The following is a 26,707-nucleotide window of genomic DNA, read 5'->3' on the forward strand; positions in this document are numbered from 1 at the left end:
TTGTGTTGGAATTTGACCCAGAACCCAGACAACTTAAACCTGTGTCTAAAAGAAGGCAATTCTATCCACCAGCCCACAGAACACAATATTCATCAAGCAGAATTGTACAGCAGAATTCTTGATATTCCAATAAACAAGCCAGGTTGAATACTTCAGGGACCATCAGTTATTTTTCAGACTTCTAGCTAGTTTGATTTCCAGGGAGAGGAATTTTCCTGATTCTAAATCTAGCAAACAGTATTAATTTTCAAGTGCATTTGTACCATCCCATGTTTGGCTGGGGCCACTGAAAGTGTGTAAAGTGAAGAGATGGGAATTCTGTTCTGTAATTATATCTTTGATGGCACAGTTAGACATCATCACTTGATACTGCATTGCTAACCTTCCAATGTCAATCAGCCTGCAGACCTATCTCTGTATCTGTTAATTGGGGAGGCAGCACATAGTAGTATCCAGGAACTATAAAGTAATGAATGACAAATACTAATCTATGGAAAGAATGCTATTTTTAAAGTGTTCATTTACAAAGCTGTAGTTAGTATAGTTGTTTACCTGCAGACACTCATTTCTAGGTATTTGTAGTAATCTGTGGGTGCTTTTCTTTCTGTCTCTTTCAAGCAATGGCTGCACTTAAAGTTTGAGTAGTGTGGTGGGTGTGGATAAAGAATGTACTTGAAAACGTGGGGCCAAGAGAAAATTAATTTGATTTCAGTTAAAATAAATTCAATTAATGATTGTATTCTTTAAATTTATTTTTTTCCTTCCATCACATTAAAAGTGAAATGTTTTCTAAAACCCAGAATGTTGTGATTCCAACTGTATACAAGGTATACAAATGTACAAACTTTAATGCTAACTTGGTACAGTCTTTGGTTGGATTGATTTCCAGTAGATATTTCTATCAATAAAGTTGAAATTGTAGCAGCTGCTGTATTGTTCCTACAATCTAGAAATTATCCGTGTGTGTGAAAACTTGGAGTTGTGGAATAGTGGTCGGCCTCTAAATAATTCATAACACTCTCCTTGTTTTCTCTGGTGCTTTAGTCCAAAAGAGATTGTTCCTGTGAAGTCTGTGAAGAAAGAGAAAGAACAGAGACCACGACACTTGCTTACAGACCTCCCACTCCCTCCAGAGCTTCCTGGTGGAGACCCTTCACCGCCAGAGTCTCCAGAACCAAAGGCAGCCACACCACCTCAGCAATCATTGAGAAAGAGACCAAAGTAAGAACTAAATATACTTTATTTGATGGCATCTGTTTCAGAGTACTTTACCTTTAGGATAACATTTAGGATTGGCAGGAAGAATAAATTGGATGGTCAACATAGCTAACCAGATCACCTTTCATCTTGTCCAATGACATATAGTAAGAGTTGCTAATATATCTGTTTATACTCATGAGTCTAGATTGTTTTGATTAGTACTGGTAAATAACACTACTGTATTTTCAATTGAAATACAATCCAATTTGAAATGGACAGAAATGGAAAATGAGAGAAGCTCACAATGCAGATCTGGTTCATCGTGCATGGAGGATAAGGTTTGGTCCTCAGCTTGGTATCCATGGGTGCCAGTGAATCCAACAACATCTCCCTTGGTATCTGCCAGATTCCATGCCTATCTAGTTTTAATTTATTTTATATTCTATAATTTGAAATAAAATAAGAATTAAGCATGTTGCAAAGCATCACCCTCAAATATGACCTGTATTTCTATTAATGCCTCTGGGACTCACATAGAACTCAGAAATGTTCTTGAAAATAAAATGGCAGATGGTTGCAGCTAAAGTTTTGTTTCTAAGTATACCTATCTCCCCAGAAAATAAAGATAAGCTGTGTCCTGTTTGGATGCAAAACTGGCTGTTTTTCAGCATTTTGGAAGCATTTTGAACTTGAAACTCTGTTTTGAGCTCAAAACAATATTGAAATGCTCAGAACAGTAATTTTACTGAGGTAAAATAGAGTTGAGCACTTTGTATTTTAGTGTATTTCAATAACCCTGTCATTATCATTAAGGAATAATATCTGTATATTTTATGTGAACATTGTAGTTGGATTTTGTTTACCTGAGTTTAAGGTTTAGTGTATAGTGAGAATCCAGTCTACAAAAAATTGCTAACATTCTGGAGAGGGGACCTCCTATATACACTGTTAACCACCTATAGAAACCATTTTGTGATAAGGCATGTTACCTCCTCCCAGCCATTTTGTGATAACACCCACAAGTTGTTTTTTTTGAAGTCAGATGTGGTCCAAGTGCCCAGAAAATTTGGATGCTCTGATCAATATGCAGGTATCAGGGAAAGAGAAGTGGAACTTCAAGTACTTGAGTGCATATGTGTATTAATCCTTTATCTACCTTAAAGTTTAATGACTACAGTTCATATGTACAGAGCAGAAAAATAGAATTATAATTCAAATGCAGTCAATAATATTCTTTCAGCTATTGTTTTACAGGGAACAACTTTGAAATATATATTTATTTTTATATATATATATAAAATAATTTTGATTAAGAATTTTGATTATGATAGTAAAAATCTAATACAAACTAAATGTAAAGCAAGAAAAGAGAATAGAATATAAAGGAGTAAAAAGTGCAAGAAAAACGAAAAAAGAGAGAAGAGAAAAGTAAGAATATAATAAAGAGAAAATATATAAAGAAGTGACTTCTAACCTTCATCACAACAAGTATAAACAAATTTAGTGACTCTTCGCCCCCTCTAAGGTTACAAACGTTTATCTCTTCATCCCATATCCCATCTCTTATCTATAAACAAATCCATAAAACATCTTTTCAATTCTGGTGTCAGCAGAAAGTCCATAAAAGGTTGCCAGAAGTAACAATGTATCTTGTTTTAACCTTGATCAAATAAACCAACTTTACATTCCTTCCTTTTACTTCTAACAGTCTTAATCTTTAGTTCATACAAATATTATTGTGGGATTTCATTTCTCTTCATTTCTTTTTTGTCCCATTGCACAGAGTTCTTCAAGGCTTTAACAAGCCTCTTTTGTAAATCCAGTAGGAAAAAATTATTCAGGTCACTCTTTTGGTTTGTCATTTATATTTCTCTTTTTAAATTTTAGCCAGTTTCTTTTGTAGATCCAGTGAAACATCCTTTTCTAAGTTATTCTCTTGGTCTGTCAGTAGTAAATCCACTTTCGATACCATCTCTATCTTGTCAGATAAAATTTGTTCTACAGCTGTCATTTCTTCAATAACAACTTTTGGACATAGTCTAATCCATAGAAACAGACATCATTACTGACATTGTTGATATTGTGGCTACTATTTTCTGATTCCATTCTTCAAAGTCTCCTTTAGTATTTTTATTGTTATAACATTTTGCATCATTTTACAGGCTTGTAAATCTTTCCTTTACTTAAAAACTTTAGTCCCCTCTAGTGTCCTGTGTTTGAAATCATGAAATTGCTTATCTTTGTTACGTCTTGAAAAACCAAAACAGAATTTGTTTCCCATGAGAAACTGTTTGCTCTTTATAATTAATTCCAAAATCTTATTGTAAAAGTTTCAATATTCTAATTTTATCTGGACCTTTAGTCCATTTATAACTTTCTAAGATAAAAATCTTATTTAGCTTTTTGCTATTTATTTCAGATTTTTAAAATTCTTAAGCTTATGATTAAATTTTTCTTTTGTTCAGGATTGAAGGCAGGCTCACCCGGCATTTTCAAAGTTGTTGTTCCGAAATTCTCTAGTACCTTAGAAGTAGTTAATGCAAAATTTCCAAAAGTGATTATAGAGTGAGGTTTGCAAACTTAGTGTCCTTTAAAAGTCTCTGCCACATCATCTCCTGACACTCAAACCCGAGAAAACCGCTGTCCTGCTGTCTCCTCATGAGGGCCAGCTATCTGGAGCACCTGTGGGCATTCTCCTGACCTCTCCTTATCCAAAGAGGTTCCAAGGAACCAGTCTTTGGATAAGGTTCCTTGGTCTTTGCCATAGTTGTTGGCTCTGCTTTCATAGAGCCATTTTCAATTCTCCATACCATAGTTTGACACCAGAAGTCAACTTTGAAATCTATTTTCAAGTGTTTGGGTTATTAGAAATCTTCTCCTGCTTTAGTGAATGAACATTATCATTGCTTACACTTCTCTCCCTCCAGGCCCAGGTATTCTGCATTATTGCCTGTGATTAGATTCAGAGATGCTAGTTGATGAAATTATGTTTGTTATACTTCACTAACAAAAATTTTGAAAAGTTAAAAAACCAACCAACCAAAAATACTAATGTTTTAGTGATAATACAGTAAAGAAATACATATACAGGTAGTCCTCGACCACAATTGGGACCAGAACTTCTGTCACTAAGTGATGCGGTTGTTAAATGAGTCACACCTGATTTTACGACCTTTTTTGCTGTGGTCATCAAGCGAATCACTGCGGTCATTAAGCAACTCACATGATTGTTAAGCAAATTCTGCTTCACCCATTGACTTTGCTTGCCAGAAGTCAGCTGGGAAGGTCTTAAATGGCAGTCACATGACACCAGGATGCTGCATCTGTTGTAAATACATTCTGGTTGCCAAGCACTTGAATTTTGATCGCATGACAATGAGGATGCTGCAGTAGTCATAAGTGCGAAGACTGGTTGTAAGTCACTTTTTTCAGCGCCATCATAACTTTGAATGGTCATTAAACGAATGGTTGTAAGTCGAGGACTACCTGTAGTGCAGTAACTAAAATAAAAAGAAAAAACAGAAAAAATGTAGAAAAACACGGAAAAAAAATAAGCTCCATATAATAACAATATAAAATTAATTCAATCCTTAAAGTTATTTTTAAATCCATAGGAAAATATCTTCTCATTTTTAGAATATAAAGACATTTCAAAAATTGATAACGATCACATATTTGAATCCATTCCTTAACATCAAGAATATACAGTGCATTTGGAAAGTATTCAGACTCCCTTCACTTTTTTCAATTTTGTTATGTTGCGGCCTGATACTACAATTGTTCAGATTCATTTTTTTTTCTCATTAATCTACACTCAGTACCCCATAATGACAAAGTGAAAACAGAATTTTAGAAATGTCTGTAAATTTATTAAAAAGAAAAAACTGAAATATCACATTGGCATAAGTATTCAGACCCTTTGCAACAGCACTTGAAATTTAGCTCAGGTGCCTCCCATTTCTCTTGATAGTTGCTGAGCTGTTTCTACACCTTGGAGTCCACCTGTGGTAAATTAACTTGATTGGGCATGACTTGGAAAGGCACACACCTCTCTATAGAAGGCCTCACAGCTGACAATACATACTGTATCAGAGCAAAAGCCATGAGGTCAAAGGAACTGCCTACAGAGCTCAGAGATAGCATTATTGCAAGGCACAGATCTGGGGAAGGCTACAAAAAAATTTCTGCGCTGAAGGTTCCCTAGAGCACAATGGCCTCCATAATTCTCAAATGGAAGAAGTTTGGCACAACCAGGACTCTTCCAAGAGCTGGTCGCCTGGCCAAACTGAGCAATTGGGGGAGAAGAGCCATAGTAAGAGAGGTGCCCAAGAACCTGATGGTCACTCTGACTGAGCTCCAGAGATCCTGTGTGGAGATGGGACAAAGTTCCAGAAGGACAACCATCACTGCAGCCCTCCACCAATCTGGGCTTTATGGCAGAGTGGCTAGACGGAAGCCTCTCCTCAGTGCAAAACACATGAAAGCCCGCTTGGAGCTTGCAAAAAAGCACCTGAAGGACTCTAAGACCGTGAGGAACAAGACTCTCTGGTTTGAGGAAACCAAGATTGAACTGTTTGGCCTCAATTCTAAATGTTCTGTCTGGAGGCAACCAGGCACTGCTCGTCACCTGCCCAATACCATCCCAACAGTGAAGCATGGTGGTGGCAGCATCATGCTGTGGGGATGTTTTTCAGCAGCAGGGACTGGGAGACTGGTCAGGGTTGAGGGAAAGCTGAATGGAGCAAAGTACAGAGATATCCTCAATGAAAACCTCAGACTGGGCTGAAGGTTCACCTTCCAACATGACAACGATCCTAAGCACACAGCCAAGACAACACAGGAATGGCTTAGGGACAATTCCTTGAAAGTTCTAGAGTGGCCCAGCCAGAGCCCTGACTTGAACCCTATTGAACATCTCTGGAGAGACCTGAAAATGGCTGTCCACCAACGGTCCTCATCCAACCTGATTGAGCTTGAGAGGATTTGCAAAGAAGAATGGCAGAAAATCCCCCAATCCAGGTGTGCAAAGCTTGTCGCGTCATACCGGAAAAGACTCAAGGCTGTAATTGCTGCCAAAGGTGCTTCAACAAAGTACTGAGTAAAGGGTCTGAATACTTAAGTACATGTGATATTTTGGTTTTTTCTTTTTAATAAATTTACAAACATTTCTAAAATTCTGTGTTCACTTTGTCATTATGGGGTACTGAGTGTAGATTAATGAGAAAAAAAATGAATTTGAACAATTGTAGTATCAGGCTGCAACATAACAAAATTGAAAAAAGTGAAGGGGGTCTGAATACTTTCCAAATGCACTGTATATTTCTTTTCATCTGTATAAAACAATTATCTTTGTTAAGCCCTACACTTAAGCCAGAATTCTTCATAAAATGTCAAATTCCATATTTCAGGAGTATAATTCATCATTGCCATTGATGTCTTTTACATGTATATTTTCTTAAGACTGGACATGAACAAATCATGTGAGTCAAAGAATCTCCATATTTACAACACAAGTACAAGAAATCTGAAATCAATGACAACTTGGAAGTGACATTATTCAGATATTATGCTAAGTGGTGATGTCAGTTTTTTGATTTTGGTTTAGCACATTATATGAACATAACCATTGTGGTTTATAAACTATGATTAGTATTTTATCAAGTTGTATGAATCTAGCCAATTGTGTATTTAATAAACCTGGTAAACAGACCATGGTTCCAGTCTGAACCTGGAATATGCAGTTTCATACTTAATCATATTCATTTTATTTAGTACTATAATCTGCCTATCTGGAAAACTATGTATAATCTTTGAGCTTCTTCGAAAAGGAGTGGAGCATAATATATATAATAAATAAATGTGTTAGGTAACAACAATTCTTATATACAGTTTACATACATACACACATGCAAATCTGGGTAGGAAGATCAGTAAAGGTTTATGAAAGAATTTTGTCTAAGTAAGAATTTTGCATTTTAATAGTTCTTGTATATTCTCCCCTACCCAAAATCTCTCCCAGAATCTGTTGCCCTCGTTACGGTGAAAGGAGGCAGACAGAAAGTGATTGGGGAAAGCGCTGTGTGGATAAATTTGACATTATTGGTATTATTGGTGAGGGAACATATGGGCAAGTGTATAAAGCCAAGGACAAGGATACAGGTGAGTATAAAACATGGACTATTTTTAACCTTTTTCTGTTATATGATTATTATAAAATGCAGTAGATTGGCTAGCACAGGTTTCACACATGATTTGGTGATGGAATGGCTTTCTCATAAGAAACTTGGGTCACCTTTGATATCTTAACAATATAAAAAGAGAGCTTGAATATCACAGCAGTTCCTTATTGTTTGTCTATAGTAGCTCTATTTAGAATTGTGTTTCCTTTGTATATGGAGATTCCATTGCAATATCATAGATTGTACCCATTGATAGAGCTCTTAACTAATTCAGTGGCCATCCTTGCTATCTATTGCACCCAACTCAACATGAACTAGGCATGGGTAGTATGCATTGTATACACTATTAGTCTTTGTCCTGAACCTATTGCCCATCAGTTTATTTTATAGTCTTGTATGATGAAATACTTGCCTTTCCCCAAAAGATAGATTTTTGCCACTTCATCAATAGTGCAAAATTAGACTAAAGAATGTTGGTATAGAAGATCACTCCATGAATAGAAGGCTAAGCAGGGGGGAGGGGGATCACGACATTATCAACTGTGAAATAGTGGCTTTCAAAGCCCATATAGCACTAGGAAATCATTCGCAAATGAATGCAGCTATATGTTATCCTAGATTGTATCTAGCAAAACCTATAATACATATGAATATCCATGTTTCCATGCTTTCAGATCTATAACTAATCCAGATAGCATTACTTGTCTTCCAAGAGTGTAGAGTTGTTCAGGTTATTTTGGACTTTTAGGAAGTCTCCCATTTAAATACATTTATTTGTACATATGTGTTACCCTTGACTTTCCCATTACATTCTTTTCACTGCGTTTCCTCTCCTTTCTGCTCATCTGTCTAAATTGAGATTATAAGATTGTTTTTGATTATTTTTATTATAAAATAAAAAGTATAACCGATGGCTTCTTTATATAAAGAAAGGAACAAATGACCTGTCTATAATAGTTTGTAAGAATAAACTGAAGATAAATTGGTTGCCCTCTAGGTTTCAGTGATAAGGGTTGCAAAGTACAGGTAGTCCCCGGGTTAAGAATGCCCGGGTTACAGACGACCCATAGTTAAGAATGGAGCCTAATGTAGCAAAATTCAAGTTAAATACACAGTGATTTGAGTTAAATACACAATGGTTTGAGTTTATTGCACAATACTACTTATGCAGTATTATACAATAATACTGTTCTGGCTTACATACAAATTCAACTTAAGGACAGGGCTTGGAACGGAAATTGTTCTTAAACTGGGGGCTACCTGTATCTGTTATTGGACCAATTTCAAGTATGGAAATGAAGAAGAGTTCTGAAATATGAAAGCTTTTATACTCCTGATACACCCAGTGCTGATGTGATCAAAAGTCTTCATTGTACTGACAGTGTCCCCTCAGGTAATTGACAGAGAGGGACACGTTCAAGAAGACCATATTTTTCATTTCTCTTCTTTCTTTTGCCCAATTTTACTTTGATTGTTATTTGCTGTGATCTGTATTTGGTAGGTGAATTGGTGGCTTTGAAAAAAGTAAGGCTGGACAATGAAAAGGAAGGCTTCCCTATTACAGCTATCCGTGAAATCAAGATCCTCCGACAGTTGATTCACCGGAGTGTTGTCAACATGAAGGAAATTGTTACAGACAAACAAGATGCACTGGATTTCAAGAAGGACAAAGGTACTCATTGTCAAAGAAGATCGTTTAGAGATAAATTGTGAGATTATGGCCTGCATTTCAAATCAGCTGGTTTACTTAGCAGTAACAAACATGCTTTGTACATGAAAAACTTAATGTACTCTGTGCAGATATATTTTAATTTTGTCTGGAGCACCAGAATGGCAAAAACTTACCTTATAACAAACATCTGGGTTAGAAGTTTTCTATTCATCTTGAGGATCTTTTGTGAAATTTTGAGAGGAGTTCTGTGCTGTGTAGGATGATCAGGTTAACCGTAATAATAGATAGGGGGAGGAATGTTGCTATTCTTAGGAAGGGAGACTTAGATTTGCAGACACAACTGTCTTGATGATGAATACTAAGGGAGATAGAGAAAAGAGTATTAAACAATAATCCTGAATCCTCCTTTTTTCCCAGAGCAAAATTTATGGCACTTATATTTTCCTACTTATGACATAATCTACCTTAGGAAATTCATAGGACATGTGTTGTGATAAATGTTCATACTTTTATTCTTAATAAAAGTGGTGGTGTTTTCTCTTTTTCATCTTCTGTTAGGTGCCTTTTACCTTGTATTTGAATATATGGACCATGATCTCATGGGATTGCTAGAATCTGGGTTGGTGCATTTCTCAGAGGACCATATCAAATCGTTCATGAAGCAGTTGATGGAGGGACTGGACTACTGTCACAAAAAAAACTTTCTTCATCGAGATATTAAATGTTCCAATATCTTATTAAACAACAGGTAACTGTGTGAATTTATTTTATATTGGATCAATTAGATGACTGTGTGGCAATTAAAGATGGATTTCTGTGTGTTCTGTCCAGTATATTTAAGAAATGTCTTCTTTGCATTCTTCCCCTTCCTGAGATCTGAGGAAGATGCTTTGCTCTGGATTCTTTTGACTGCTCAAGTAAAAATTTGAAAGCAGAAAGTAAAACTTTTTCTTATTAACATACCAGTATCATGAAACACATTTATAATGGAGATCTACTTGACTGCTTCATTGGCATCATTCCAGCAAGTAAAATGGCCTTTATGTAATACCTCTTATTTATTCATGTGGGTTACATCTCTCTTTGCATTTGAGTAGCTGGCTGCCATTTCTATTAAATGATTAGCTGCTAGTTTTCTATCAGGGTGTTTCAAGCATAAACCTTTCTTATTGAAGTGACTAATTGCACAAGATCCAATCCAGTTCATATATGTAGCCTCGTATATACATTTTCATAGCAAATGGGGATTTATCATGAATGTTTGTATTATTTAATATATTTTAATCTGACCTCAGCCAGAGAGCTTCTCAGAACATATTGGATTCCCAACATCATGTTTACAAACTAAAATACATGGCAGGAAAGGCAAATTAGAGGGAACAGAAAGAAGCTAAATAGTAAATAGCTAAATAGTAGTTCTTATTATGGAAATGGAGGGCAAGCCAAGTGCAGGTGGCCTCAGCAGAGCTATTGGATGGTCTGGACCCCAGCCCTCTGCTGATAGGTTGCTTGCCTGATGACTGCCCGATATTTTAAAAATTCTGAGGCTGCTTCTCAATTGCCTTCCTTCATCTGTAATTCTGTTCCTGGTGCATATTTTCCCTGCTATTACACAGGAAGGAGAAAGGAGTAAAGGAACTGGTGCATGACTTGAAATAGTATTTGCATGCATTCTTCCTGCCCCTGCCCCTGACTTCCTGCCCCTGACTTCTATAAAAGATAGACTCTTTAGTTGGCAAATAGAGTTATATCTATATATTTGTAGGATACTTTTGTGGAGACCTCTTCCGTAGGAGATCTCTCTGTTTTGAAAGTGTGAGTTACAAGAGTGAGTGCCTGTTGCCAGTTCAGTAATTTTTATTCATGTATAGTTGCCCTTTTGTGTAAACCTTTATTTGTAAATGTCCACTATTTTCTTTTTGCAGTGGGCAGATCAAGCTGGCAGACTTTGGTCTTGCCCGACTTTACAGTTCAGAAGAAAGGTAAGATGTTTAAGAGGAGTGTGGGTGTGACTTTAGATATTTTACACATAATACACCAGAATGGGCTTCTGTACAAACCCTGTTGAATTCACTTGCAAACAAGCATATAGGAGTTCTCTTTGTTGTCTCTCTTTTTGAGTCGGTGGTGTTCATGAGGTAATTTGGTAATCTTCTTGGTTGTATCTTGGACTTATAACTAAGCTTATAGTTTATAATCCATCTCAGTCTTGAAGTTGATTGAAACCATTAGGCAAATTATTCTGAGCCTTAGTTCCCTGACAATAAAAGCAGTGATTTTCCTAAGTTTGTTTAAAACCAAAAACAGAGAGAAAGCATTAACCTACCTTTCTCTGCCAGTGAAGGTATCCTCTTTGATCTCCTGACACATGGGGGTTTTCTGTAGAGAGGAGTGTTTGTATGAGGTCAGAGGCAGTTTTATTATGTCTTGTTGTCTCTGAACTGTGATACACAGATGCACAGAAACATTGTGTTCTGCGACTGCATCTTGACCACTTCTCATTCTGAATGCTCTGATTGGGCTTGAGGATGACTTTAGATAAAACTGGTAGTGGCTTAAAAGTGCTGCTTAAAGGATCAATAAGTAATTACTCTGTTGATTGCACCATCCAATTCTTCTATATTTACTTTGATTCTTACAGAAGCATTGAACCTAAAATGTTGTTTTATATAATTGTTTTTTCACTTAGCCGTCCATATACCAATAAAGTCATTACATTATGGTATCGACCACCTGAGTTGCTGCTAGGTGAGGAGCGTTACACACCAGCTATAGATGTCTGGAGCTGTGGGTAAGCCAGTGACTCTTTCACATTTTGGTTTCTGATGTTAGCTTGTGGCTACTACCTGTAGTGGCTCATACCTCAGCCTTTAAGCATAGTGTGGCTGAAATGGCATATACTTTTGATCCAGCTTAAATAACTGTGATAAATACCAATTTTTATTGTTTCTTTGGGACTGTAGCCACAAGCATATGCAAGAACCCATTTCTGAAATATTTATATTTAAGATATTCTGTTATTCTATTATTCTTTTTTATAGATGTGAACTGAAATATTACTACTGTTCATGGCAATAATTTTCTTCAGAAATGATGAATACTTAACTATTCCACCACACAATGGGAAAATGCTGCTCTGTAAATGCAGAGAGCATTATGAACTCCTTTGCATGCACCTTTCATTGGCAATTTGTTGGATATCTAATAAGACCCCTAGGCAGCCAAGAGAAGCTTGCTGCCCCCCCCCCCCAAATACTCCAGTTTCTGCTATTGATGTTTCAGCTTGTTCCGTTTTCTTCCTAGCTGCATCCTTGGGGAACTGTTTACAAAGAAACCTATTTTTCAAGCTAATCTTGAGTTGTCCCAGCTTGAATTAATCAGGTAAAGCATTCTGTGTGTGGTGGAAAGAAGATTGGGCACAGAAAGTGATTTGTGTATTCTGCCTTGGCAGTGCGAGCAGTTGTGGTATTTCCTGGAATTGCCAGCAATTCTATTAGGTCCAGGTCCGATCTATGAACAATACATACCAGCTGATTGTTCATGTTAGAAATGTACATAGATCTCTTCTTATTAAGAGAAAAATGTCTTTCTTTGAACTTATGCAACCATATTTTATCTTCTAAGTCCCTGTCCTCAGCCTGGCAATCCACTCTTCAGCAGACAGGAACCCAGAATTTTGTATGTGCAGCTTATTCCTATCTATAGTAAGGATCTGTGGATGGTGCTATTGAAGGACTAGAAGCTGGTATCTTAGACTTCCTTTAAATATCATACAATGTGGGGAAAGAGGCAGGAGCAGAAAAGAATGGTTATGCAGTTTATGCCATAGATTAGCTGGTCACATAACATCTACTGTTCCTGGGAAGAAAGTGTTTCCAGTTTCACCAGCTGCAAAATCTTCCCTGGAACATCATTCTCTCCTCAAGTAACTTAATTCTTTCCTGGGGATCTTTCTAAAATCTGAAACCCATCGCCTTGCCCCATTTTTATTATTCATCTCCAAGTGTCTTCTTTAGCTAATCTTAATCACCTCTGTGCTTGTCGAAATCTTCAGTTTGTGTGTGGAAAGTTCCATCCTGTTGTGTATCAATGGGGAAATATTTCTGTGTGCTCTGAATACCACAGAAAAATACTTCCTTCAAATACTTAAGATCACAGAATTTATATGTCTTCTGCATTTAGAGATCCCTAATGGAAAGTTCACCCCTGCTGCCCAAATTATATTTCATTTTCCCTGATGCCCTTTCTACTTCAGTTTTAGTCCATGCCAATAGTTATGAAACCTTTGGGATATTTTAAAATAAAATTTGAGTTTAACTAGACAGAACTGAAGAGCATTTATGTGTACTCTTTGTGTATTTCCTCTTTAATATTTAGTAGCTAGATTTATCTCTTACCTTTACTGTGAAAAACATCCTGGTTAAAAGTCAAATCAATCATGATAGTTCTTCAAATAAGATAGTCCTGGGCAATTCTATATAGTTAACCTTGTGCCTAATCTTCATAAACTATCTCTTGTTTCTGTTCATGCTTTAGTCTATTATTATTATTATTATTATTATTATTATTATTATTATTATTATTATTGATAATGATAATGATAATGATAATGATAATGATATTTTATCTGCCTTTTAAAATATATTTTGGTCAACTCAAGATGATGAGCATACCTAATATTCCTGCCTCCTGTTTTCTCCACAACAACAACCATGTGAGATGGGTTAGGCTGAGAGAGAATGACTAGCCCAAAGTCACCCAGTTGGCTTTCATGCCTAAGGGAGGCCTAGAACTTAGTCTCCTGGTTTCTAGGCCAGCACCTTAACCTTGACACCAAACTTTCTTATAAAGTTACCCATCTTCTCTCCACATTGCAGGATATCAAGCAGTCAGGGAAGGGTGATGCATATATGTTGGTACATGTGATTACTGTACTATTTGGCATTATAGTTGGGTGGGTAATTTGAAAATAACCAAAGAATTGATTGACTTTAATTCAAGTATTATGCTTATTGAGAGATTCAAAACTGCTTACATTTCCTTGCAGCCGCCTTTGTGGGAGCCCCTGTCCAGCTGTATGGCCAGATGTCATCAAACTCCCCTACTTCAACACCATGAAACCGAAGAAGCAATATCGTAGGCGTCTGCGGGAGGAGTTTTCCTTGTAAGTTTGTGTAGTGTTCTTTGGGTGAGAGCATAGCATAGTGTGCAGTAGGTCCTCATGTTTAATATAACACTACAAAGCACAATGTCCAGTTTTTTATTTCCATATGCTGCCTTTGTGAATATGACATAATGTGGTAGTGTGGAGGCTATCCACTTGTCTTTCTAAAAAGGATCCTCCCTTTCAGGAAGCAGGTTAAGATAGATTTCTGGGGACCAACATTTGAGGAAGGGAAGGAGAGAAGGGTGAAATTGTTTGCAGCTATGTTTTATGTATACTTATTGCAACTGTAGATAACTTTATTTGGCCCAGTGTTGTTAATTGTTCTGGACTATGAACTTCAATACCTGTGAACTTCTAGGGTCTGTAAAACATTAATGGGCATAATGCCAGAGGATTTTAGTGGCTTCTGCATGGGGGTTAGGAGAGGAAATGGAGACTTTTACTTGCTGCAGTCCTTAGCTGCTTTTAATAGTGTCCAATAAGGATCTTGAATGTAGGGCTTAATATTAAAGGGATTGCTTCCTGCAAGCATAAGGAAAGAAATATAGATTTTCCCTTTTTTTCATACTTGAGAACCCCTCCCACCCGAAGCATCAACTCTTTAGCGATACTTGGTTGGGAAAATATAGAGAGGGTGGGCCTAAAAAGTGCTACAAGGCTCTCATTTCAGGGATTGGGGATACACTCCTAATACTTTGTTATTCGTATTGACTTTTTTGATGAGTAACTGGTGCTGGTATTACTGTTTGTTCATCTCAGTTGTGTCTTGAGTTGAAAGCACATGAGTATGACTAAATACAGGTTTTGCTGCCAAATTCCCAAACCGTATTCTCTTTTGTCAGCACATAGACCACATATGTGATCTCATTTGACATTTCATTTAATTTCATTTCATTTATTTATTTAATTTTTCGACCACCCATCTCCCCCCAATGGAGGAACTCTGGGCAATTCACAACAAACATTAAAAACATAAAATATATAAATACATAAAACCTTAATTAAAAACATTACTAAAAAGGAGAAGGAGAGTCCAAGAGGATGAAAAAATCTGAGGCTGAAGGCAGAAGGCCTCTATGGGGCTAGCCATCCCCATGCTTGAGGTATTCCCACCCCACCCCAGGCCAGGTGGCATTACTATGTGTGCCCTGACCATGTACATCTACTGGAAATGAATGGAGGCATAGTCATCTGGTTAGCCAGCAAAGTAAGAGTATTAGACCTCTGAACATCATGGTGATCCATGTTTTCTCTTTTGAAAGTATTTTGAGGCAGTACACTTTGAGCAGGAAAGAAATGAGTAAATCCATACACGAGGCTCATTTTTCAGTGATTTAATCCTAACATTGCTGATACCAGATTTTAAGATCATGCTATCCTTTCTTCTACTAGTGGTGGTGATTGGCTTTTACATGAACATATGGAGATGACTAATATGAAGTCATACTTGTCCATGTAACCCAGAAACATCTACTTTGACTAGTAGTAGTTCTTCAGGCAAAGAGTTTATAATTGATAATTATAGACACATGGGTTTGAAGCACAAATTGCCAATATTGTGCACTTGCAAGTATCAGATTGAAGTATGAAAGATAGATTTGTATCCATGTTCAGTGAATAAGTTCTTTTCCATGTCCTTGACACCAAATGTTTCAATCTGACCTACCTTTCAAGGAGTGCTCCCCTCTAAAAATGTGGTTCCGCAGGTGCCAGTTGAATTTCCTGGGGAAAGGCATAATGCAAACAAGGACTATGTTTGTGTTCCCATGTTTTCTGAAGCACATTTTGAAGACTGATACTGAAGTACTACATAGCTCCAGTATTCATAGTTGGAGAGGGGACAGGAGGCACAAAATACATAGTTGTGTGTTACAGGTTGGCCACACCTGATAAAAAGTATGCAGGTTGCCTTAAACATTTGAAAATGATACAAAATAGCAGTGCTGATTATCTTGGGGACTGTGGGCTTCCCCCCCCAATATTTTCTCTCACCTTCCAGCATTCCTTCTGCTGCCCTCGACCTGCTAGACCATATGCTAACACTGGACCCCAATAAACGATGTACAGCAGAGCAAGCCTTGCAGAGTGATTTCCTGAAGGATGTTGATATCAGCAAGATGGATCCTCCAGAGTAAGTATCCCACTCTCTAAGGGAAGGAAACTTTGAGGAATGAAATACCCAGTCTTTTAGATGTGCTCTTCATATATCTATATGTGGTGGATTTGTTGGATTCACACCAAGGCAGATAAGTTAGCTTCACTCATAAAAATATATGCCTTTAGAATCACTGCCTGTACAATTAAGAAGGAAGCATGTTCATAAATGTACCAGCATGAACGAATGCAGAAGATTCAAGGAATCTTCAACCTGCATGTGACAGGGTAAAGGAACCCCACCCTTGATTTATAAGCTACTTTACATTACAGGATGTGAATATCTTAGAAGTAGCTTCAGTCCCAATGTCTGCTCTTTGTACATGCAAGGATGCTGCTGGCCATCTCCTCTATTCCTGTAATACCTGTGCATACACTACCCCCCCCCTTTTTTTTCTTGGTCAGGGGTCATATGGAATGTGTTGGGAGCACAGGTAGATGAAGCAAGAAGAGAATTGTTTGATCAAAAAAAAAAAAATAGGCATGTCCAGATTACAAACCACATTTTTCTGCAACCCTAAATTTTATTTACTGAAATGGCCCAAGATATATATCTCCTAAGCTTTGTGTAGTGCAATTCTTGCTGCCTCCGTATGCCTTTAAAACCCATTGTGAAACAAGCTTTATTCTTCGTCTGAATCATTCACTCAATGCAAATGACATGCCTTCCTTTTTTGACTTACCTAAGAGTTGCTAAAACGTGGGGAAGAAGAGAAGTTTTGTGTTGGGCTCTTGGGGTAAACGTCATCTGTGAGGAGAGAAATGCCACCAGTAATCTAATATTAGAATTTTTCTTTTGATTCTCTGCCCTTGCTATTACTGTTTCTAATGTTCATGTGTTGTCTTTCTAGCCTCCCACATTGGCAGGACTGTCATGAACTGTGGAGCAAGAAACGCCGGCGGCAACGGCAAAGTGGGATTGTGGTGGAGGAACCTCCCTTAGCAAAGGTCTCCCGGAAGGACACAGCCTCTGTAATAAGCGCTGATGCCATCAAGAATCATAGCAGCCCAGTACAGCCCCAGCCTGCTCAGATCAAAACACAACCTGGTGCTGGAGACTCATTTGGTTAGTTTATAGCCTAGGAAAATCCTTCAAGTTTTAATTAACTGGCAGGACCTCTTGCTCCCTTAAATACTTGGGAAGTTCATTAAATGGAAGTAACTATTTTGAAATGGGTTACATGTCATAGCATGGAAAAAAAAGATAATCCCATTACATATGTTAAATTTATGTATTTATATCACAGCTTCAGTTAGTTTGTTCCCAGGTGGCTTTCAAGAAAATCAAATTATAAGAAATCCATCATAAAAACTGGTATAATATTTATTATTATAACTTTAAGTTAAAACAGGAGGTTATAATTAAAGTATTGAATTTTGGGGGGAGGGAATTAGAGTAGGACTTGGCAATTCTTTCTGGGAGGGAATTCTATAAACTGGACAATCTGCAAACACTACTGCCTCATTTCAGATCCTGGGGCACTGCAACTTCATCTCAGATCTTGGAGGCACTAACTCCTCATTTGAAATTTAGTGGGCACTGTCACCTTGTTTCAAATCCAAAGATGACTCTCCACAGATTATTTCAACATATTCAGTTTGATAAGGGAATTGCATTCCTTCTGGCACCTGGGTGTCAAGCCATTGTAAGGCTTTTAAGCTAAGCATCAACACTTTTAGATGTGTTTAGAATAGTGACAAGTGTGCTTTTTTTTAACACCACAAGTATATTAGTAATATATTCCCTACAGCCAATTTTGATTAGATACTTCACAGCTGTATTGTATCTTAATTGAAATTTCTGGGCAGTTTTTGGAAATTTATACAATAATAATTAAACTTGTATGCCGCCTGATTCTCAATGACTCTGGGCAGCTCACAATAATCAAACAAAGAAGTTACAATAAAATCGATAAAAGATAAAGATAAAAGATAGCAAACACGATGAAGCACGGGGTTTTACTCTCCCTCACCAAAAGCCTGGGTGAAGAGTCAGTAAATCCTTTGTTTGCTGGACTTCAGTTCAACAGTCTCTTGATGGAAATCTCTTTACTATCTTACACGTGCATAAAATCCCATTCTCATTTATGCATGCCTAAAATGTATATAATTAACAATATACATATAATGCATTATGCACTAACATCAATAAATAGAATGTGTTCTTCAAACAGGGTTTATTTGCACCTGTTAAGGAACTGGGTCCATCCCTCCCTTTAATATATTTTTATTAGACATTTTAGAGAAAATATATAAACAGAAAAGGAAAAAGAGCAAAAGAAAGGGACAGAAGAGTAAGCAAGGGATTTACAAATGTCACAGAGATTATAATTTTCCAGAATATAATTAATTGATTGTGAATAATGGAATATATTATATCATTTTAAAAGCTTGAACATTACTATTAAGCTCTAAGCAAAGCGTAAATATCAAGAACCGTAGTCAATACAGTATAAATCATAAAATGAAATTTGTGAACATTAAACTCAGTCCATACTACTAAAAGTCTGTTCTACTTTAGAAGTCCTATAAAATTACAATGTAGACTTTATTCAGTCCAGCAAAATACTAGTCATTGACCATATTTTATTAGTAAAAATTTATGCAGAGAAGAATCCAAATTTTGGATGTGGTACAAATCCATGTATTGAATTGTAATTGAAGAATGGTTTCCAGTTTGAATTAAATTCTGTGTCAGATTTACTTTTGAGGTACAAGGTTATTTTAGACATCGAGGCATGTTCCCACAATTTAGTTAAGCATTCAAGAACTGTTGAAGCATCTACAGTATTCCTAGTGTCTCCTTCTGTTTCTTACTCAGTGTATCACTGACTTCAGAGACTTATTTAGCATATCTGCTCACTTGAGAATCTGGTTACAAATTACACCGAAAACAGTCCTGGAGACTTGTAAAAACAGAATATAAATCCCTAAAATGCTGTTTTTCACTCTCAGTTTAGAAGATCTTTCCAGAAGACTATTGCATTAATAGTTGCTGAAGAGTTCCAGAAAAATTATCAGGGTCATTTTTCTGTCTTTCCTAACATCTATCATCCACCACACTGACCAGAGCAGAGTATTCTAGAAGCTGAAGACAGATGGGGCAAATGCACCGAGGTAGCTGAGGCTACAATCCCAACAGGCATTAGTGTGAACTAGCAGGTGTATATATAACTGGATCAAACAGGAAATTCCTTATAGTGTGGTAATCATATCCAGCAAGCTGAAACCTGTGCCTTCCTGTTCTATAATTTAGACTGATCTCTCCAAATCTGGTGAATTTCAGTTTTCCTGAACTTCAGTTCTTACAATCCCCAGCCAGTAATACGAAGGCTGAGTTCCACATGACTAGACGATACCAGATTGAGAGAGGTTGCCATAGATTCAGCTCCACAAGTAGGCATACAATCCATCCTGGTATGTCAGGTGAGCAGCTGGGCTTACACAGCATTTTTCCCTCCAGCATTTTGAATGAATATTCTGGTTGACATTTCTGCTTTGCCCCTGTGTATGCACCCTATGTCCTTAGATTGTTAACTCATTTACTGGTCTCGCATTGAATAATTTTAAAAGTTATTTCTTGAAAGAGAGGAGGAGAAAAACAGTTCTCCAAATGTGTCTGTAAGCAGGGGGTAGAGTTGCATGTAGACAATTTCCTGCTCTACTTTTTCTAAGGCATTTTTGTTTCTTGTTTTTCTATTCCCTGGTGTCTTGCCTTATGTTTGCAGCAGGTCTTGGTGACATCACACAGCAGCTGAATCAGAGTGAGCTGGCTGTCTTACTGAACTTGTTGCAGAGCCAGACAGACCTAAGTGTTCCACAGATGGCTCAGCTACTCAACATCCATTCAAACCCTGAGATGCAGCAACAGCTAGAGGCCCTTAACCAATCTATCAATGCACTCAATGAAGCCACCACCACTCAGCAACTGCAGGATTCTCAGAAAGTGCCTGAAGAGGAAACAGCTGTTGAGGAGCCACCCCCACCAGCCCAGCCCTCTGAGGAGCAAGCCACTCCAGAAGCGGCAAGCACTCAGGGAGACATGCAGAGCGTCCTGGCAGTTTTGCTGAGCCAGCTAATTAAAACCCAAGAGCCTGCAACAAACATGGAGGAGAATAGCAGTGAGAAGAACAGCGATCTGCGGGGGCCACGGAAAACCCCCACTTTGCCTCAGGAGGAAACTGCAGGTAAATAATTGTGACACCCCCTTGCTCCTAGGACTTAAGGGGGAAATTATATGGGTCTTTCCATGTGGTAAATAAAAAACACTTTGAATATTCTTTAACCAAGCCTGGTAGTCGTCTCTGAGTGTGTGTGGAATCTGGCGACAGCTTTGGGTTCCTGAAAATACTCGTCGTAAGATCTTGAGCAGGTTGCGTACCCTTGCCCCCAGTTCCTCTCACGTGAAAGAATTTTCAGGATGTAAGGTTGGGAAGCCTTGGCTTGTTCCACATTAGACTGAGAAATGATTGCTCAGATACCTTCTCACGTCAGTTTTCATACACGTGGAAGCTAGCATGGTACTGAGAAGGCTAGGTCATAGTCCTCCTCACTGCTGCCCTAGCTTTGTGCTTAGAAACCTTAAGTTTAGTCTTTAGATGTTAGAAGACTACAACTAAAACCTGCAGTTAATGTTATTCAAATTAAATATCTTTAAGCCCTTTATGAAGATGAACTTAAAATAGGTGCTGATCTGTGCTGAGGAAAGGAGTTCAAAAGAAGTCTGCTCTACTTATGAGAGGACACAGATTCTCCCACTGAGACTGAGCCCTGCCCCATCATCTCGCCCTTGTTATGGAAGAAACTACCAGTCTAAACTGAAGTAGAAATGCCAGATGCTTAGTCTGAACTAGGCTAATTTTGGTGGGGAGGGGGGGGGTCCATTCTTGTTCAGCTGTACTGGTTTGGGATATCAGCAGTACTCCAAGGTAACTATGGGGAGAATCCTTAAATTTTTACCAGAATGGAAATGAGCAGCATATTGCTTGGTCTCTCTTGTACAATTGGAGCAGTGTACATTTCTTACTTTTGGGTATTTCATATGGGTTTTGATTATGGGAAGGGCTACTGTATGTTCTACATGGAATTTTCTGTCTATATGATATTCTTCGTAGTGAAAATAATCTTTTCATTTGTTTAAAGGAGTCTATTTAGCCATTTTATTTGCAGAGATAGTATTTGAAAATACATGGGCCATGACTGCTGAAATTTTAGAAGATGAGAAGGAGGGACTCAGCACCATTTTTTCCAGTGGGGGCAACTTCAGTACCCTGCCTAGATCTTTGCAACTGACTGTGACTATCAGATGTATAATAAACAGTAAAAAACCAGAGAGATGTTTATCTTGTAACTGGGTCCCAGAATTTGGATTACTTTGATGCAGAAATTTGTTTTGCTTTTGTTTACCTTTTTAAAAAAGTTTTAAAGCACACACAGCAATTTCATACCTAGTACCGTTACCCTGACTCGCAGTGGCTCTCAAAGATCTCAGAAAGAGAATTTTTGAGTCCTGCAATATGAAATCCTTTTTATGTCTGATAAACTGGAAGTTCTTTTATTCAAAGAATGTGCTTTTCCCTAAGTTTGGCCACTTCCTATATATCTGTGTCTGAAATGTTTGATGTTTGTTCACATGTACTTATGAGATGGTGTTTAAAAGAAGTAACCATTCCACAGCCTGTCCTCACATTCTCCCACCAGAGAAGAGACCCCCTGAGCCTCCTGGACCACCACCGCTGCCACCACCCAATCTGGCTGAAGAGAACAACTCTAATGCAGCTCAGGAGTTGAACCCGGCTGTGACAGCCGCTCTCCTCCAACTTTTATCCCAGCAAGAGGCAGGGCTGCTGAGCCACCCAAAGCAGGAACCCCAAGTTGGGAGGTCCTCCTCGGAATACACCAGGTCACAAACTTCATCCAGGACTTACAGCACCGACGGGCCTGAGGGCTGCAACTTTGATGTTGATGAAAGGAATTCCAGCCAGACTTTAACAGAGACATCATCCCCAACCTTGGGGAAAAGTAGGACCTTCCTGGGTTCCACAAGTCACATCAGGGAGTCGAGCAGTTACCAGAGCGCAGGATCAGTTCAATTCCCTGGGGACCAGGACCTCCGTTTCACCCGAGTCCCCTTAGGGATACATTCTGCCGTTGGGCAGTCCTTCATCAAAACTGAGGGGAGTAACAATACACTGGTACACTCAGAGGCCAAAATTCATAACTACAATGAGGTGGGAGTAACAAATGCTCTTTCGAGTGACACAGGAACAAGCCACACGTGGGGAAACCCAATCCAGTCCACTGCTTATGGGAAAGCCTTTCGTGGGCAGAATAGAGTACCTCCCAGAGGAGGAAGAGGGGTACCTTACTAAAATGACTGAAGAGGTGGCATGGGGGGGCGGGGTTACCTTCCTATTCTCTTGACCTTAGAACAACTAGTTTGATGGGCAAACCATTGACCACCTACCATAGAAATGGTTTATTGTCAATACTTCCCCCCTTTTGCTCACCAGGCTGCTGCTGTCTCTTTCCCCTCAGGGGCTTTAGAGTGAAAATTCTTAAGCCTTCTTGTGACATCATTCCATCCCCAAAATCTACTGATTTGGGTTTGATGTGGTGAGTTTTGCTACATTGAGATGGGGGGAGGGGGAAAAGAAGGAAAGATTCCTTAAACAAAACAATAAATTGGAAACATGAATTGAATGTGCTTGCAAGACTTGAGCCATTATTTCTGACAGTGAGCCCACTGAAGATCTGGATGAGGTGAATCAGTGTCCTGGTCTATCCATGTCGCAGAATGAGGTCTTAGAATGAGCTGTACTGTTTCAGCTAGCAGGTGGAGGAATCCACATGTGGACCAAGAGACAGAAATTTGTTCTCTTGCTGGTAGAAATTTCAGATTGTGGGGAGAGATGCTAGGCCAGCCTTCCCTTGGCTGTATTAATTTTCTTCCTAGAGGCAAGACTGTGCCTTTATGGGAAGAAGAGCATTCAAAAAGTGCAGTTCAGCACCATCAGTCATGCAGCCAGCTCATTCTACGGCTCATGTAGATCTAATCTCAGTATTGCAAAGTCCATACATGTTTTGTTTTTCCCTTTCTTGAATTTCAAGATTTGTCAGATGGTGCCTACATGCCTTTTATACTGAATTAGGAGAACTTTGTTTATGTTATGTAAGTCGGGATATTTTCCCCCTTCTTAGTTATAGTTCCTTTACGTGAAAAGGCAGGATGCTACATTCTTCCAAGGGTAAGCTGTTCCCTGGTTTACTGTGAAAAGCCCTGTGCTGTTATACTCACCTTTCAGACCTTAGCTGAATTAAGTTTCTGTAGTGTCCATGGGTCCACTGACTTGTGGATGGAATTAATTTCTTTTTTAATTTTCTCTCTTAAGAATGGCAAGTGTCTTTTTGTTGAAGTTCATACAGCCTGAGTGAATGGCTAAAATAAAATAAAAACCAAAAACTTTGTAATTCTTAAATTCTTGGGGTGGAGGGTATTTAATACTCAAGTGAAGGAAACCTGAATAAGTTTATTTTTCTCAGTCTTTAAAAGATAATAAGTGTTGCTATCTCTTATATGATAAAACACTGTTTTCAGTGTTGGAGAAGATTTTTTGCATCATTCCTCGATAAAATGAGGGTACTTATTTATTTTTAATTGTTCTATTTTTATTTTTTGTTTTGGTAGTTTCACTCATCCTGATTAATTTTTAATTTTAATGTTTTGCTCCCTTTCCCCCCATGTAGATCTTTGTGAAAAATTTCACTGGAGACTGTATTATGCTGCAAGATTTCAAAATGCAGAATTACGGAGAGACATAATTTCTTAGTAATATATCTCCACCTCCCCCCAACCCCAATTCTTTTAAATTGACAGTTTTCAAAGGGAGAAGCATGCCAGAAATTGAGGAGCAAAGGGAATTTTGACAGTTGCTATAAATCATTCATGAATAAAAATTGGACTTTTAACTGCTTTCATATTATAGAGAAGAAAAGCTGCATTATTTGGGGAAGCACACTGCTGCTGACTGGAGAAAAAAAAAATGCCTTAAACATAATGAGGGAGTGATGTCATAATTGGAAGTTGAAACAAAGGGAGGAGGGGGAATCAAGTATAATAATGTGCCACCTTATATTAGAAAAATACTGTTTTTCTCCGTTCTGCAAAGTGTAGAAAGTTTGCAAAATTCAAAATGTAAATTTCATGTGTACTTTTCAACTGAATCTTCAGTTCATACTTAATGTGCAAAAAAAAAAAAAAAGTATTATATGTGTAGAGTATGGCAAATAAAAGGGAGGGTTTTCTCTCTCTGATCCCCCCTCCTTTATTATGTATTTTTCCTGATGTTTTTTATCTTAGCAAGCTTAAGCTGTCCTGGTGCCCCAGCTATGTCTTTGCTGTTTTCCATCCTTCCATATTCTCTCCATCCTTCCTCTTGGCAAAGGACAGAATTATTATCATTCAGCCATGTGGGCATTCATTTTCTCTTGTATTCACCTGAAAGAATTTGACCATTCCAGATTCAACCACCAGCTTTACGAGTTTTTTTTCCCACCATTGGAAGACCTGAAAGACCAGGCTAAGGACAGATTGTCATGGAGAAAATCTGTGTGGTGGCTAAGAGTCGACACCGACTTGATGGCATGTAATCAAACTCTACAGACCAGAATTATGCAGCATTTTGGATCCCAAAGCAAATAGGTGCTTCGGAATGCATGGGGACACTCCTATAGCGTTGACTCCTACCCCTTAAAATAACTTTTTTTCCCCCCTGAGGTCTTGCCACTGCCCTCTAGAGCATGATCCTGGAAAACATGTGTTTAGTTCAAGGACTGCTGCCACATGTGCACACTTATGCATCCCAAAGCACTTTTTTGCCTTTGAATCAGAAGCACTGCACAACCCTACTATAGATCACTTTTCTTCAGATGAAGAATTTGCTGTTGCAAATTGATTCAGAGGACATTTTTTTCTTCTCTTCTAGTAGGGAGTCTTTTCACCTCCCTCTCTTCTCCATGCTTAGTCCTTTGCAGACCAGGCTCATAGACTTTGCAGAATACCAGTACCTACTTTGGTACATTGAATGAAATAAGGTATTGCTTTGAATTTTAGTGCAATTAAGGGTACATTGGGAGGGAGTTGAGAAGCCTTTCTCTGATCTTAGTCCTAGAATTCTCAACAACTATTCTAGCGGTTTTTATACATGGTTGTTTACTTGTTCTTTTTTAAAATCATCATCATCGAACCATGTTAACATTTCTGAATTAGTGCTATTCAATTGAGACATACATTGAGTTCACCTAGGACCACTGTTTTATTCCACACCCCACCTGCCCCTTTTTATAGGATGGTGTCCTGATCTTGATTGCCATGGTTTCTCTTAAGGGTGCTCTCTGTACTCTTAAGGAATCATAATATCGAATTAACTTTGGTGAAACTGAGGGAACTTCTTTTGAAAAGGCTACTAAGCCATTAAGAGGTAGAAGAAAATATAAATATCATTTGGGCCAACCTTTGGAAAAGGAAAAAGGGCAAATATTAAATATTTTGATTGGCCTAAATCCCTGATTTGGAATTTCAGATGTTACTTGCTTGCAAGTAATTACTCACATATCTGAAAGACCCATCACACACTAAGTAGCTTAGTTCTCTGGATGTAGTACTTTTCAAAATAGTTGGAAAGTTGACACATACATACCTTTTGACAAAATAATATGGTGGAATACATCTAGTAAAATAGTAGATTTTGTGTATCAGAGCTGGAGACGTCTACTGTCTGTTACAGCCTCAGAACAACAGTGCTCATGTAACAACATTAGCTTTTCTTGTCAAGTACATTAGCAATGGCACCCTCAGGGATCATTGCAAAACTCTTTAATTACAAAATTTTCTACAAAACACCAAAAAATCTAGCAATTCATGCTAATACCAGTTTAGTATGTTTAAGACCATATCTATTCTTGGGTGTTGGGAAAGCACATTGAAAATCTTGCAGTTGCTGCCTGCAAAATTCTGGTGTACAAACATGAGAGAGGACTTTTGTTCTATCTGTAATCTCTCAAGTTCATTGAAGGTTTTGATCAGTGACAACAGGCAGGTCTTCCCTGAAGGACAGTTCGTTCACTGATCTTTCCTATGCCATATATAGATATAGGCAAGTAATAGATTGTTTTCCAACTCTGTGTGAAGCAAATGCAGGACACAGATCTGGACAATACCAAGTGTTAACAGCATTTTGAGATCTTAAAAATATATTGTGCTCATCCGAGAAAGGATTGCTCAAAGATGTAAAATGGGAGGGGGGGAACAAAATTGAAAAACATGCTGCAGGTCTG

The 26,707-nt window shown here is 38.0% G+C and overlaps 1 protein-coding gene across 8 annotated transcripts in view; it reads left to right on the top strand.

Annotated features, from left to right (window-relative positions):
* The window catches only part of CDK12 (cyclin dependent kinase 12), an 84,744-nt gene that overhangs the window by 9,547 nt on the left and 48,490 nt on the right, over positions 1-26,707 (top strand). For 3 of the 8 annotated variants that reach the window (XR_015796609.1, XR_015796610.1, XR_003084256.2), the window contains exons 3-13: positions 1,045-1,221; positions 7,220-7,359; positions 8,881-9,051; positions 9,610-9,799; positions 10,977-11,033; positions 11,741-11,842; positions 12,355-12,432; positions 14,099-14,215; positions 16,218-16,349; positions 17,224-17,438; positions 20,101-20,559. Coding sequence is in view for 5 of the 8 variants with exons in the window: in XM_088143399.1 (XP_087999525.1) it covers positions 1,045-1,221; positions 7,220-7,359; positions 8,881-9,051; positions 9,610-9,799; positions 10,977-11,033; positions 11,741-11,842; positions 12,355-12,432; positions 14,099-14,215; positions 16,218-16,349; positions 17,224-17,438; positions 19,691-19,798; positions 20,104-20,559; positions 22,049-22,743 (2,638 nt within the window). In the remaining 3 variants the exon portion in view is untranslated. Of the gene's footprint in view, positions 1-1,044; positions 1,222-7,219; positions 7,360-8,880; positions 9,052-9,609; positions 9,800-10,976; positions 11,034-11,740; positions 11,843-12,354; positions 12,433-14,098; positions 14,216-16,217; positions 16,350-17,223; positions 17,439-19,690; positions 19,799-20,100; positions 20,560-22,048; positions 25,379-26,707 lie in introns of those variants that run through there. The other 5 variants (XM_088143399.1, XM_007424208.4, XM_007424210.4 and 2 more) reach the window with 5 other exon arrangements.

Source organism: Python bivittatus, unplaced genomic scaffold, assembly GCF_059951505.1.
Source record: "Python bivittatus isolate LINGU-HERP-01145 unplaced genomic scaffold, Pbiv_v1 ctg000410_np1212, whole genome shotgun sequence".
Taxonomy (NCBI): Eukaryota; Metazoa; Chordata; class Lepidosauria; order Squamata; family Pythonidae; genus Python; species Python bivittatus.